Raw genomic sequence first — 15,778 nt, 5'->3', positions numbered from 1 at the left:
CTGTTACAACGAACGTTTAAATGCTGTATATCGTCTCTGTTCTCAGTCCAATGGAAGAACTGCCCTTCCGTGAGATAAACTGGGTCAAGATCACTTTCTTTCTTTCAGGAACTTTCTTGACTGAAGTATGTCTGTTATCACCTGCAACAAGAAATAGGCAGACGTTTCAAACCTTCCTAACTGTTTTAATTGCTTGGACTAACGGCATCAAAGTTAAAATGATTACATAGATAGCATGATAAAGATTGCAATTCAAATTCTGAACTTACTTCATTTTCCAAAGATTAACTACACTAAGTCAGAAAATCTTACCTTCAAAAGGCAAGCTCTAAGTTCAGACCAGCGGAAAATTCAGTGCTTTGAAAGTCATCCAAGTTTGACAAACGTTCTATGAATCAGTGTTCCACAGCCAAACATAACCGCTGACCCCAGCTGACCTCGGGAGGAGGAGATTTAGAGACACGTCTAACACAAATTGCCTGATTGCACCTTTGAGGGCTCTTTATTTAACCCTGTCAAATTCATCAGGTGCTACCGGGGGTCTATCAGTACTACCATCTCGTCTATAACTTTGTTTCTCCATCCATCTATCCTTCAGAGGTGGCACTTTGTTTCAATTCCCTGGATCAAAACGCCATAATGAGGCAATAGTTCAGTAATATAAGAAGGGAAATCAGAAATGAATATCGGTTCTTTGCCGTAAATTTCACCTAAGACCATTTAAGCTCAGCTTTGAATGAAACTCGATCTGACTACATATTGTCATAGATTTTCTGTCTTAGTGTATGATAACTACACAGGAAGAGCAAAAAAGTAAAATTAATTTCATACGCCCAGAGGACTGCAGGAACTATATGTCAAACAGGAAATTACAACTCAGGAAAGAACAGCAGGATCCTGCAACTTTTAATTGAAGATTCCTTCCTGGAGGTAGTCTTGACTCTGTCTCGCCTGGGTAGACTGACCTTCGCATGTTTTATTCATGCCTGGCACATCAGGAGCCAGAAAATTACATCCCTTCTTGTGAGGTGACAACTTACCCGTCACTTTTCTGCTTGTAATTGCGAGCTTGAAGCTGTCCCACGGGCCCCAGTCGTTGTTGATGTTCCATAACCGAATCAACTAGGCCCAGGTAAAGCAATTAAGGGCAGAATTGGAAGTGATTCCCTTGAGAGGACAATCTTGCTGCAACTTTGCATAGAAGACAAGGAAGTTTGTGGAAACTTAGGCGCCTATGTAAAGTTTATTCCTGAAGTGCAGTGAAAGAGTGATGATACATGCAAATCTGAATATGCGTAAAGAAAAAAGTATTCTATTCTTCCCAGGTAATTGATTGAAATGGACTCTTTGATGAAATTCATATTGATATTTACCTGTATAACCTTCCTATATAGATAAACATGATGGTTAACATCTGTGAATAGTTTCATCAGGTTGGCGAATGACTGAATATAGCAAGGCTGTTTTATTCACAACCAAGTATTTTACATGAGCCGACGTTTTGACATTAGAAATTTGAAAGGGGTGGACTCAGGATATTTTCTTTAGGTAATGGAATTATGAGATTAAAATCTAGATAATCAATGAAGCAAAAATTCCTCTGTGCCTCCTACCTATCCCATGATGAATTACAGAATATATAATCAGTTGCATGCGTGCTGTTAAAATCGATAAGCTTAAAGTATTTTATGTGTATGTGTGTAATCATGTACTGTAGTTATGATAACAGTATTTCTGTTGGTTTTTTTGTTTGTTCAGCTGGTACTACAATCCTCAGTGAAGATGGAACAAGCATAGGTAAGTAGACAACAAGTTTTACATGAATGGTTTGACAAAGGATCATAGTCCAACTTTTATAGCAAGATTTGATTAGATGGGTACTGCCCATGGTACTGAAATCATGGTTGCATCCAGTGTTGATTTGATTTATTTATTTGGCTGTTAAAAGGTACAACCAGGGCTGCCCAACTAGCCAAAGGCTATTACAAAGGGTTCCAGATGTAACCAAGTATGACAAGCTATCATGGATTTTCATCATACTTCATATTGTCAGGGGAAGACAAGAGAAATCTCCTCTTAAAACTCACAACATCTCCAGACGAAAACTGGACTAATCCTGTCCTTAACCTTAAGCACACTGAAGTAGCCATTTGGCACCCCATTCCCTATTGGTTACAGAGTTAGGCAACAGGGAGAAGGTTAAGCCATGTTAACCATACAGTATGCCAGACCTCTATGGTATCCTACTCATTGAGATTATTCTCGAGATAGACGAAATGAAAACCTTGCATGATAAGGGTAGATCTAGATAGTATCATCTGATATTGCTACCTGAAATCTGATGTTTTAACCTTTGACAATATCCTGATATAATTTCCTATATTGGTACTGTCCTTGGTGCTGAACAAGGATGCAGAACATGTACATGTACAATAAATGGTAGTGTACACAATGACTAACCAATTGGTACAACTGCACATACAAACTGATACCTTACATCAATGCAAACCTAGGCCCAGTTATTTCAAGTTATATTGAAAGAAAATTGCACAGATTGATACAGTATCAACACTAACTTCATTATTTTACTATTGTTTGACTTCACATTGAAATAGATTCGTATTTTGTCAATGCTTTGAGTCAGAATTGGCTATAATACCGTGTGAAGGACATAATGAAATCACTTCATGACATTATAGCACAGTGATAGCCCTCTCCAGCCTTATCGCAGAAAATGTGCCCAGAATCAATATAATCCATTAGGGCTAGATCTGTGTGAAGAAAAGCCAGGGCTCGAAATACCACCTGCTTATACTGCAGTATAGGTACTGGAGTTGTGCAGGCATTTCTGATGTCTACCTAACTGACACTGGCCCATCAACTAGGTATATTAAAGCATGTGGATTGGTGTTGCTGTATGGTCTGACACCACCGGTAAAATGCCAAAGAATTGAAATTGTTTCTAAACTGTTACAGTATCCAATGTGATTTGTACTTCCTGAAATCTTTCTCTGACAGTTCCCAACCACGCCAGAGGCAAAAAAAGGAAATGAATGTTTTGTGTATCTGTATAGCCAGTGTATTTGTATAGCCAGTATAACTGCCCTTTGGTGTAACACACCAGCTTTGCAGGCATACAGCACACAGCTAGTACACTGAAGAACCTTTTGCACCTAGATGTTGCACATCTAACTGCAAGCATTGAATGGTGCTGGTAAACTTTGTCTGCTGCTACTTTCACTGATGCAGGAATGCACTAAAAACGAGTTTCCAGCCCTGGTAATTCCATTAGTCCTAGGTCTGTGTGAAGAGAGGCATTACTGCGGGACAGAGAAGACAGATTGTAACCCGAATCCAAAGTTTCACTTCAGGCAGCCGGGCCTCGATAAAGCCCCACACTCTGTCAACGTCAGCCCCTCGCCTACTTCAGAGGGGCGGGGGATTCTCTGTGAGGGAAACCAATTGCAGCGCAGAGATGGGATAGACGGGAAGGAACTGGATGGGGATGGAAACCCTCTTGTAGTGGGCAGGGGTTTTCTAAACTGGGGAACAGGGGTGCTACGCCCTCATATCATACTTTCTGCATGTGCCATCTTTAATACTATAGTGGGAGCAGATTCTGCCAAAAGTGGAAAATTTAGATTGACCACTACTGACCATACCACTAGTAGGCTACATGTGGCCACAGTCTTCAAGTTCAACTGTACCTTTTCTTGCCGTAAGCTCACCCTCAGGAAGCCTTCAGAATTACCATTTTTCTCTAATCCTTTGCATTGCTTTCATATCATTATGTTTATCTTAAAAAAATCTTCAAGTAAGTACTAGAGATCTCTTTCGATTTCTTGTATGCACGTAGCATATGTAGCAAGTGATGTGCCTGCAGCAGATGATTTTTATATGTTCCCCTGAGTCTATGAAATGAATTGAACCATTATCAATAGTTGTGGTGATGAAATAATTTGAGCGGATATAAAGCTGTCAACCAATTGCTTGGAACAGCAAGGTCTTAATTAATCCCATTTCCTTACCATGAAAGTCGTGTTGTGTTCTCCCGCAAATTCAACAAGCGGAAAACACCAACCATCAAAATGGGAAATCAATGCCGTTATTGGAGCAATCAGGATCCAGTCCGAAACACCCCAAGGCCCTCCTACTGAACGGCAGGCTTTGATAGACTTTAAGATGCAATGCTGATAAGATATTCAACCCAGGGGAGGCGGTAACATCAATACTACATGTTTTAACTTGGTGGACATATTGCACCGGGGTGGCAATATGTATAATGGATTCCACTCAATGTCAGAAAACCACTCAGCTGTAACCGAGCTGTTTGTTTCCTAATGTCATACGGTACTTGTTTCAGCAGGGGTTTAGTCTTATTGGAGCCTGGCACATTTGCCATTATCAATTTGGGTTAAGAATAGGTTTACTGTAGTGTACTGCATTTATAAAGTAGATAAGTCATTCAAAAATGCCATGTTATGTATGTACAAGTTTTAGTTGATTTTAGATTTGGTGATCATACCAGTTTCAAAATGAAATGGTTGTGCAAATTTGTCATAATCAATGTGGTTTCAAAACAGTGTTAGTTTATGTTTAAGTTGGAGACAATGTTACATATAGTTTCAAAACAGAGCTTTCTTTTTCCTTGTTAGAAATTGGAAACCCTGCACATACATTCTTCTACTGTTAGTCAAACTCCTCAACATGCTAAAATCAACTCCACTTCGCCAATTTAATCCTGCTTTTGGAAAAATTCAGCAGGTTAAAGGTGAGATTTGTCCTTGAATTGATTCCTACGAACCGATTTGATTGGTCCAATGTTGGCTTGACCTTGGAAGTGACCTCCCATCATGCTTGGCTGCCCAGCTGTTTCACAAGTCCGAAGAATCTTTACTCTGGGGTTGGCCGTGGAGTTGTGGGCACAGAACAAGCAATTAAGGAAAGGTCAGCTATCCATTTTGAGCCAAGCAAAAGATTATATTTCCTTTAGGAATTGAAAGTACAAGAGCCATCAAATAAGTATAGAAAGGCCTCTTCCTGTGGGAGGGTATGTGTAATGCTAAGGTGTGCAAACAGCTTATTAAAGAGTCAAGTTATCTGACTGAGCAGAATTTTTCCTTTAGAAAAGACTAGGAAGGGTCATTGGGAGCAATGTGAAATTTGAAGAAAAGCGTCAAGAGGATAATGGCTGTAGAAATATTGCACCAGAGAGTTAAAAGGTGAACACCTTTATAAAGAGGAATTTGCACAGACCATAGCTTTAAAAATCAATTGGGCTGATACTTTTATATAACCCCCAACCCCCTTGTCAATCCCAATCTGTACTTCGCTATTAAAGTAAACTACATTAAAGGGAAGTGTCTCTGTTCAAAGAAACACTAATACATAATCTTATTACAAAGTTTGCCCAGTGAACAAATTTGTTTTGTCATCTCTATTAATCAAAGGACAGAAGACGTAACTAAGAACGACAAACAATTAAGAGCAGTCAGGGTTTGCTCCAGTTACCGGTATCAGATTGACGTATCCCAATGTTTGATGTAAGAAGTGTTATTAATTTGTGATTACTGATCTATGGCACTTCGGAGGGTGTCCTAATGGGGCTTCTATCCCAGCTCCCAATCAGGCAATTCCCTCACAGCTTGATGCACTTGGTTGCCTTCACAAGCAGGCAGCGGTAACAAGCAAGAAAGCATGACTGTTAAAAGGCAATCGGTAGTCATTCAGCATTTCCTGAAGGTCAGAAGAGGTATAGCGGGAATGTGTGATGATGGAGTACCATAAAGTTTCTGAATTACCCACAGGATGAGCAGCCATGCTTTGCCGCAACTCTCGTAATTTGTAAGTAACCTTCTCGGTCTCCCGGGAAGTATTAATTCTGACAGCGCGTGCAAGGGAGTGCTAAATAATGGTAAACCCTGGCATTTACACATCATGTTATTTCCCTTCTGCTCCAGTAGTCTGGATCACCTTCAGCTTTCAAAAGTTTGCTTAAAGGGGTGTTCTGATTTTGTTGGTTAGCGATGCCTTCCCTGTGTGAGTGGATCAAACCTTACCTTTAATACAGTCCAGTCTTACACAGCTTGTATATGCTGTACAAACCTTGTGTATTACACTTTAAGGCAGTTTACCAGTTATGTGAAATGAACAAACAATGGGTCAATGCACTCTGCTTCTGCGCAAAGATTTGGTTGCATGGTTGCTGCCCGTAGTGCTGAAACCATGGTTGCATCTGGAGTTTTAAATGCAATGTGAAATGTGACGACAAGTCATCATTGTTTCTGGTCACACTACTCCCAGTTATTCCTAATACCCATCAAATGGCCGAGTTGCTAGGCTAGAGGCCTGGAGATCGAGAGTTCACGGGTTCAATGCCTGGCATTCGTGGCTAGACGTTGTGTCCTTGAGAATCCACTCTCCTCATAACACCTAGATGTAAAATGGATACCTGACTTTGGCTGGGGAGGTAAAAGGTGATGAAAGGAGAGGGAAGGGCTCTGCCTTCCAATACTGTGCCCTAAACACAGTGGATAACAACCTGCTACCCCAACGGCCTCAAAAAGTTTGTATTTCAACTTTGGAAGTTTAAAACAAAGTAAGCTAGATATTTCTTATCCCTAGCTTCATGTAGCTGTTAAGACTAGCATGATATATCTTGTTGAATAGACTGAAGTTTAAGTTGTTTGCTGTCGTGCTGCCAGTGTAATTTCATTTACCAACATCGTCTCGCTGCTGTTACCACGTAATGTGATTAATTAGGCACCTCTCATTTAGCACCCATGTCTGCCAATTTGGTACTCTGCCAGCTAATGACATGTTCATCCACTAAGTACATTAACGCAATATTGTAGTTGAGTATGGTGGTGCCAAGTTTGTCTGGCTGTGGGATCACGGTTCATTACTGGTGACAATTAACCTTCTCCCTGCAGAGGTAAAGGATGTCCCTGTAGCTCAGCCGGTGGTCCTTTGATGAAGCTTTGATTTAGCAGTAATGTTTTGAATTTTTTCATCTTCAATTAACATTGATAGCAATCAACATCTCAAGGATGGAGTAAAATAATCCACATCATCTGTAGCTCAACTGGTAGCAGCCTCACAGTGCAGCTCCTGGCTCTGATAAGTTGGTAACTGGGAGACCCCGGTTCAATCCTGGGAAGGGCATCTCGGTTGGGGCTGCATACGTCATTTGGAAGGGATGTAAAATGGGGGTCCAGTGCCTCAAGCACGTTAAAGGGGAAGGCCTCGCAACTCCTCCCTGTGAAAACATATACCTGCTACAGAAACAGCAAGGAAACTTTCTGCTCTATGGGCCGCTAGGCACTGCAAGGTTCTGTACGAACAAACTAACGAAGGAATTGCTGAGGTAAGCTATTGCCTCTAAGTTTGTCAAGGTCAGCCAGAGTACAGTATGTGTGATGTGTGTTTTTCATAGTGGCATATATTACATTTATGTAGCTTTATATCAGTCGGTATCTCGACAGAGAATCTGATTAGGATCTCTACTGAGAGACTCAGTGATTCTGACTGATTGCAGTCTCTACCCTGACATATATATGACATAGATACTCTAATGTATGATCTTACAATGGTGATAAGTGAACTGCCTTGTTTCAGTCATGCCATTCTGATGTGGACAAACTTTTGCCTGTTACAGTTAATTTCACTTCATCCAGGGCACTACTCACTTTTGGCACAGTGACTTGCCACATAGTTTGTGGCCATGGTGGGAAACAGTTAGGTAGTAAAACGTACTCAAACCATCTCCAGTACTGTCTAATCCCACAACCAATACAAATTTTGTACCCAAATCCTACAAATAACCTTGAAATGAAGTTAGCCCACATGATAGTTAAGAAGCCTCTCTGTTGAACTTGTTCCATATGTGAGGACAAAGCACACACTGTGATATGCTCCATCAAAACACTACTACCTATGATGAAGATGCAAACACAGACAGGTGTCAACAGCAGAGTTGACATTGTACAGAACTAAATGTTTTTAACATAGAAAATTTAACTATTACACTCGACGTAAAAGCTTGTTGTGAGAAGCTTTCAGAAGGCATCTGCCGTCTTTCTTTAGCTCTGGAGCTAAAACATGGAGGACTTTTAGCAGGGGCATGTCCTACATTTAACTCAGTGACTCTCTTCAGCTCAGACTTTGTATCCGCCCTCTCAGAGATGATTTAAAGCTGAAATTTCAATGGTCACCTCCGGGTGAAGACGGCTATTAAGTCAATAGAAGTGTGGACTGTACAGCCATTACCTCTGGTCTTATCTCACGTGTAGGGAAACCACTTTTCTCTGGGCAGTACCATTTCATGTTAGCATCTCCCTCGGGACAGAGATGTCCAATGAAGATCTTTCCACGACTTCAATAATTCATAAGGGAAAACTTCAGTACTGTAAAAATCAATGGGTGAACTGGCCTCCCGCTGCAGGTAATAGTTGTGACAGTCTTTCTTGTTCTTCTAGCTGGGAGAGTCGTATAGGTTTATGTTCAAGTTGGAGTATAGAGTCTGACTTTGTTGTAAAGGGAAGCTCTTTGTGTTTTAAGATGACCAAAGGCATTGTTATGTTATCTCCTGTTACAAACCATTAAATTGTATTGTGCCATTTTTTTAATGGCTTTTTTCCAAGTTAGCATGACAAAAGGGGTTACTACGTTTTTAGGTAGATCGTAGAAACTGTTACACGATGTGTACTAGTTAATGTCACAAAGGTACATCTTAGAATATTATGATTTTATCATGTAGTACTTTCTATGATTATAACATGTTATAGTAGAGGAAAAGGCAAAGAAGGCCAGGCCCAGAACAAAGTACAAAAAAAGGACTGGTGATAGATTGAGTTGCATTCAGGACCAGAAAAAAGAAACGCTCACTGCTCGCTCTATGAAAGTCTTGATGAGTCTGTGCATGTCAGCATCACCATCGGAAATCTAATTTCTCCACAACGAAGCTGACATTCATCCTGGCAGCCGTAATGACTGCTAGATGAAGGCAGTTTGCCAGGAATCAATCTTCCTGAAGGCTTCACCTTTGAAGTCTGGGGAAAGCCGGTCCACTAGGAAAGCTTTGGCTCTGCAAGGTCATGATTTCATGAGCTCCACAAAATTGAGCGATGCCAGGTGCATGCAGATGAGCCCGGGGCTGTATGTCTTTGGTCTTCAGGAGATCAGGCTGCAATCTTGTTGTAGCGTGCTGTATTGAGTATGAAGCAGGGAGGCCTGTGACCTCATTTGCAGCAAAGTTTGTTTGACAAATTTTGGGTCGGCTGTCCATTTCTTCTCTATATATACATACATGCGATGTTATACAGAGCCATTGAAAGCTATCATATGTTACACAGACAAGCTAGCTGTTGCAATGTTTAAGATTTTGTGGAGTACACATCTCTGTTTTCAGGAATTAATTACTCTTACTTAAGTCCAGAAGTCAATAAACATGATACCCACCTACCATTTGCAAAATCTTTTGGGGTCAACTTTTGAGAGCTGTCATTTGTTACAATAATTAGATCGACAAGTAGGTTCAATGTTCAGAATTTGCATGTACTGCATTTAAAGTAGTTAATTGTGGAGAACACATCCCTCCTTTAAAGAATTTCTCTTACTTAAGCTCGGAAGTCATAAAACAACTAGGAGGATCAAAGCACCTACCTCAATTCGCAGAAAATTTGCTAGAAAAGCTACTTGCAATTCAGCAATCTAAAGGAAATTACATATTCAGGATCTTGAGTATTTGATTTCAGCAAACAGAAATATTTTGATCCTTTATAATCTACTGTTAGAGACTGTTTCAAACATTTTGTGAGACCACTTTATCTGTTTGTGTCCTTGATATATCCCCTAATCTGAACACCTCTTCCCTCCAGGTGTCGTGACCAGTGGTTGCCCGTCCCCGTCGCTGAAGAAGAACGTTGCCATGGGTTATGTGCAGACGGCATTTGCCAAGGCCGGCACGCCTCTGAAACTGGAGGTGCGAGGGAAGCAGGTCGCAGCACAGGTCTCCAAGATGCCATTCGTCCCCGCCAATTACTACCACGGGAAATGAACCATTTGAGTTGTCCTGTTGAAATTTGCTGTGGTGCAATTGCATTATACAATGTACATAGATGAAGGTTACACAAAGCCTGGGTACAATCCTACGTGGTAATCGCTGGCACAATCTTTTCGCTTTTCCGTGGTTAGCAAGTGAAAAGATTGAGCCAGCGAATACTAAGGAGGATGGTACCCAGGCTTGGTTAAACACATCAATATAAAAGTTACTCAAGTAACAGGATGAGTTTTGAAAACAGTCACTGACAAAAAACAGCAGATGCTGTCTGAAAAGTCTGACTGTTAACAAAATCTATCTATCTTGAATAACTTTGTATTTAGCAATTACATTGTAGATGATCGGTCTGTCCAGGAGAAGGCATCCTGGCAGGTGAAATGTTAAAGCAATGTTGAAGGCTGAGACTCTGCTGCTATGATCGACAAAAAGATAACCTGGGTGTTGTATCAAAGTGGTATTACTACTATGGGACGTGAACCTTTTGAACCGTCTTCAAGTTGTTGGATTTCTCTGTGATACAGTTAGATCATAGGTCTGTCCTGGGTAATACAGATAAATTGTGAAAAGAAGGTTCAGGGCTAAGAGCCTGCTATGATAAAGGTAAACAAATGTTGGGTGTTGCAGCATGTGTGTAGGTCTTCCTCCTATAGTTTGCAAACCCCACACAGAATTCTAGTACTGATGACCTTCATAAAGGGTACATTCACAAGTACATATAATGTGTGTGCATGCCATGGTGTGGGGAAAAGGGGGCTAAGAATCCTTTTTGATGATATTTGTTATGGTTTTTATGAAGTATTCATAATCAACAGTGCCAACTCACTCCACTCTGGATAGGGCTAATGGTAAACTTAGATGGAGCCAAGTGACTCTGTTTAGTTGTGGGGTTGTCATCTTAAATCCACAAATTACATTGTGGCTTGTGAAAGACATATAATTGGTGAGAGGAAAATAACATTTGGAGAGTCTACAACTGTTCTCCCGCAAGTGCCATTTGCATGCAGAACCTGATGTTGTTTATGCATGATGTTGTAATAGAAAGAGATCGTGAAAACACTTCTCCTAGCATATGACATTTACCACAGGTATTGTGTGGGACAGAATGGCTTTGATGGTCCAAACTGCGAGTCCCACAAGCATTAACCTCTCCATAAAGAGAGACTGCTACAATCTGTGTTGTACCCTGCATTACCTCTCAAGTGCCTGGTAATCTAAATGAGAATCTGTGGGTGTAGGTTTATAATGGCAGCCTAGAAGTGGGTTAGATAAAGGTGTTTTTTTATCAGGGGCTCTCCACTAACACACTAGTACGTGAAGTATTAAACATTGGAAGACAACTGGCAATTTCTCAACTACAAATGAATGTAGGTCCATGGATTCATGTGATATTGTTCAATGCAGCTCAAAATACGGTCTTTGCCACCGTTAGATCTGCTTGGAGATTACTGAACACAACCAGAAAATTAGGTTGAAGAAAAACATTGTTGTTGCTTTAAGGAAGCTCAAACTACTATTTTGTGAAAAAGTATTCAATTTATTTTTATTTCTCATTTTGTGCAATTCTGTCAGCCTCTTACTCCTTACTGTGTTACTCATAGAGTATTACTGTAATATGCAATGTCATGTTTATCAAAACTTCCTAAAGTAAGTATAAGTATATCATTACAAGCCATATGTTTGACATAACATTAGTATCACGATAGATTTTATACCGCTAATGCAGTAATTAAGTAATCCCTGTGTGGCTTATGCAACATTACTCTATGGAATCTTTGGTTCATAGCTTTGCAATCTATTATGAGTAATAGTGTGTACTGTAATCCCACCATATGTTCCATAAAGTGAACATGCATCCCAAATGTAGGAAGGGTAAGATATACTGCTGTGAGGCCATGTAGATTTGATTATATGGATGACATCTTCTGGGAACCCCAAAACTGATGCGAGCGTGCGAAAAAAAAGGTTGGCAAATGTTGCTTTCATTGCAAAATCTAAGTGGTCAGGAAGGTTAAACGAATGACTAGATACACAAAGTATGTTTCACCGAACAATAGATTCTTTTTTTTGTTCTTTCACATTGTCTTCTTTGACTTTGGAATTGACTGTGTTTTTCTATGACATTAGTATCCGTTTCCAATATTTCTTTCCAATTTATGGCATATATTTGCTCATTTTGCAGCTGCTTTGTACAATTTATAGTATGGTCAAAAACCTCTTCTTTGGAAACGGCCGGAAATTGATGCACATGTGGATGTCATCCATATAATCTAATCACCATGGCCTAATGTTGCAAATCAGACGAGGTTGTCTGAGCTGAAATGTATTTCCTCAAATGGATGTATTACACAGTCATGCACTCTCTCTCCTGTCTAATCTCTGTTCTCTGTTTCATGCCACAGTCTGCTTCCCTTAATCTCCACCGCTGAAGTGGTTTATCATCAGGTGTGCAATTAGTGGTCCTTCAGAACGTTACGATTCTGGTCACAAAGTGCGGTTAATGATTGTATATGCCAGAGGACACGTTATGTGCGAGTATCAGTGGCCGTCAGATGAGTAGAGTGGAGGGTTACGGAACACTTGGGTAATCCCTTACATCTAGCATTTTTGTTGTCTTCTTCAGCTTTTGTCGTCTTGGTAAAACGGAGGCTTTGACTCTCTCCTTAACAACTGAAAACCCTGCTCAAACATTCCGCCACTGTTACTGTAACTTTTCAGCATTCTAAAATCAACGCCATGTCCCCAAACTTCTCTTAGCTTTTGACAGAATTCCGTAGGTTTAACCTGAATTTGTATCATCAGGTGTGCAATAACTGGTTCTACAGAATGTTATGATTCTGGTCACAAAGTGCGGTTAATGACTATAGATGCCAAAGGACACATCATAATTATCTCTGAGTATGGGTGGACTTCACAATGCATGATTAGAGGGGAAGATTGTAGAATTAAAGGGGCACTAGGGCAATCACTGTCGTTCATCATGGCCAGGGTGGGTAGGTTTTTAAGTTCTTTTCACCGTTTCTTCTTCTGCTCTTGTCTTATTAGTGAACGGTCTACAGCTGTCTCCATGAGTTGATTTTCACTGTATAAAAGATAAGTAAACATCACGAAGTATGGCAAAAACTCCACTCAAAAAGTGGTAGGTTGTTCATACATGGAAGTGTATCTTAGGAATTTTCCACTGTTGCTTGGATCTGAAGCAGTATATACTAAATGATAAACAATCCGCTTGTTTTCCAATATGCATTGCAAGACCCACCCAAGTGCAATCCGCCATAATCCGCCACTCTCTCAACACAGGTAATCAAAATTCAAGTCCACATCGAGAATCGTAGCAGAATGACATGATACTGTAATCCAGATGCGTACTCACAGAGGCTTAGTCTGTAGAGCACCGTTAATGTATAAATCCTGTCGGCCTATACTTCACACCAAATGAGGCAATTTCCAACGCACTAACGAATCCGGATCCTCAGCAGAAGGGCCTAATAGTGTGTCGTACAGCAGGGGGTATTAGAGAAGTTTTCGGGAAGGCATATGATGGCCCTGCATGGTAAAGATATGCGGGTAATAAGCGGTTTCCGGCCTCTGAAGCTGAAAGAAAGTTCTGCTGTTGAGATTAATGATATACATTGTGGAGCAGATGTGCAAGATGCAAAATTCTAGCGGATGTGAGTTAAGGAAAGGCTTTCATATGGGAACTTGATGCATAGTGAAGGATTTCGTAGCACTTGAAATTAATGGGGGTGACTAATATACTAGTGGACTAAGTCCTCTATCGGATGGTCTTGAAATATGTCACACAGTCGACGAGTTTCCACCGCATTAGTTGATCGCCAGTAGGTCGCCGAATTTAAAAATCACCAGGGACACGAACGTATCTTTCATCTCAAAATCTAACCTTAGCACTCTGTGACCAACGAACCATCGGCCGATCTCTAAAAACCACGCGACAATCAAGAAAGAGAACATACATGTTCAAGAGAACTGCCGAAAATTACATTTAGAGTTACCGGTCGATTTTCGTGTTGTGTGACAGGGGCAGGATCATCTGACAGACACGGTCCGACCATAGAATATACAGCACAGTGGTCGAGAAGATTAGGAGTGACCGTATATATGCCTGCGGCCAGATTCTTTGGGATATTACAGGCCCATTCCTATTCCCCATCTCTCCAGACACTCAAGGAACAATGTTAGACATGTGTAAAACGTAACATGTTAGTTCCCTGTGCTTAGTTGCCTTCGGTGCACGTGACATAAACTTCATGTTGGGTGAGAACGTCTTATTGCTCCTAAAATCTTTACTGCTTCCATGAACATATACAAAAAATGTTTTCCACACACCAGTCTTGCGTGCAGCTTCACATCCCGTCAGCCTTATACTCTGAGTTTTCAGGCGTTATGTAGCATACACCATTGCACTTCACACGGCGTCAGGTTTTGGTATAGCCTACGCATGACCGGTTCACGGTAAAACAGCATCTTCATGCCTCATTTGCTGACACGACGCATCGCCACCTCTTCTTGATATCAAGAACAAAACGTGTGCGTAATGCACGATCCGTCAGACGTAGTTACGGCGCGTCGTATGTCGGGTTTACCGCGAGGATGTGACAAAACCGTCCGTCGACAGGGATCTATGACAACTTGCCGTCACAAAACACCTTAACATCCAAGATTATCCTAAGTATGCCCTAAATTTGCTGTCATTGTATTTAGCCATAGACTGAGATCTTAACTGAGAGTTTAGTAGAATATTGAATGCTTCATGATGCACGCGGAATTAGTGGGTACTTTATCGTATGCTGTGAAGTAGTATACATTTTTTACTTCCTAAAATTATCTCTTTTTTTTTAGATAAAGCCCCCTTCTGGAGTTTAGGGCTCATTTTACTCATCATACCTGTGCTATCGTTCGAACAATCTGACCAAGCCGTTAAGGATGGGAATTGTCTTAAGTTAACCCAATGGATATCGATCTAGCACCAAGGACAGTTCGATCCAAAACAGTCATGTCACTTTTAGAACAGGCTTCGTTTGATCTTTCACTAAGCTTAAGTGCCAAACCCACACAAAGTTAATGTAGGTAAAATGGTAACAAGATAACTAGGTATGGCTTATTGGGACATAGCATGTTTCTTTCTATAATATGAATATTCAAACTAACGGATACACAACGCCACCGTGAAGCTCTAAACTTATAATGCATCTCACCATAGCACCTTGAACTTGGCACATGCATTGTGACCCCATCTGTGTGCTATGTGGGGTAAAACCTCATGGATCATTCCTGTACCTATACAAATCAGTGTGTTGTATCCTTGATTATATCGAGAGAAAAATATTAATCATCATTTCCCTCGCATCATTTCATGTGAACAATTTGTTCATGATTCCAAAAAAAGTCAATATTTTCGGACACATTTGGCGCGGATTCGCCTCACGTGGTAAAAGGTAAATGTGAAGGTAGTCCCATAGCCTTTTTGAGGTCGTAGGGGCAGTGGGTTGTTATTCACCGTGTCCAGGGCAAGTATTGGAAGGCGGAGCCCATCCCTCCCCTTTCGCCACCATTTTAATACCTCCCCAACTGAAGACAAGTACCAGTTTTCACACCTGGGTGGCGTGAGGAACGTGGTGTAAAGTGCCTTTCCCAAGGGCACAACATCGGTGAAATGTCAGGGGATTCAAACCCGGGACCTCTGGGTTCTGGGCCAAACAC

At 40.9% G+C, this 15,778-nt stretch overlaps 1 protein-coding gene across 1 annotated transcript in view; it reads left to right on the top strand.

The window, feature by feature from the left end:
• Window positions 1-12,421, top strand: part of LOC136434831 (aminomethyltransferase, mitochondrial-like) — a 48,301-nt gene extending 35,880 nt beyond the window's left edge. Inside the window, exons 7-8 of the mRNA XM_066427903.1 lie at window positions 1,759-1,797; window positions 9,879-12,421. Coding sequence (XP_066284000.1) covers window positions 1,759-1,797; window positions 9,879-10,057 — 218 coding nt within the window. The 3' untranslated portion in view covers window positions 10,058-12,421. The remainder of the gene's footprint in view (window positions 1-1,758; window positions 1,798-9,878) is intronic.
• Window positions 12,422-15,778: the final 3,357 nt, after the last annotated feature.

Source organism: Branchiostoma lanceolatum, chromosome 5, assembly GCF_035083965.1.
Source record: "Branchiostoma lanceolatum isolate klBraLanc5 chromosome 5, klBraLanc5.hap2, whole genome shotgun sequence".
Lineage (NCBI taxonomy): Eukaryota > Metazoa > Chordata > Leptocardii > Amphioxiformes > Branchiostomatidae > Branchiostoma > Branchiostoma lanceolatum.
The sequence above is the reverse complement of the archived record's forward strand: the minus strand, read 5'-3'. Positions and strand labels throughout refer to the sequence as shown.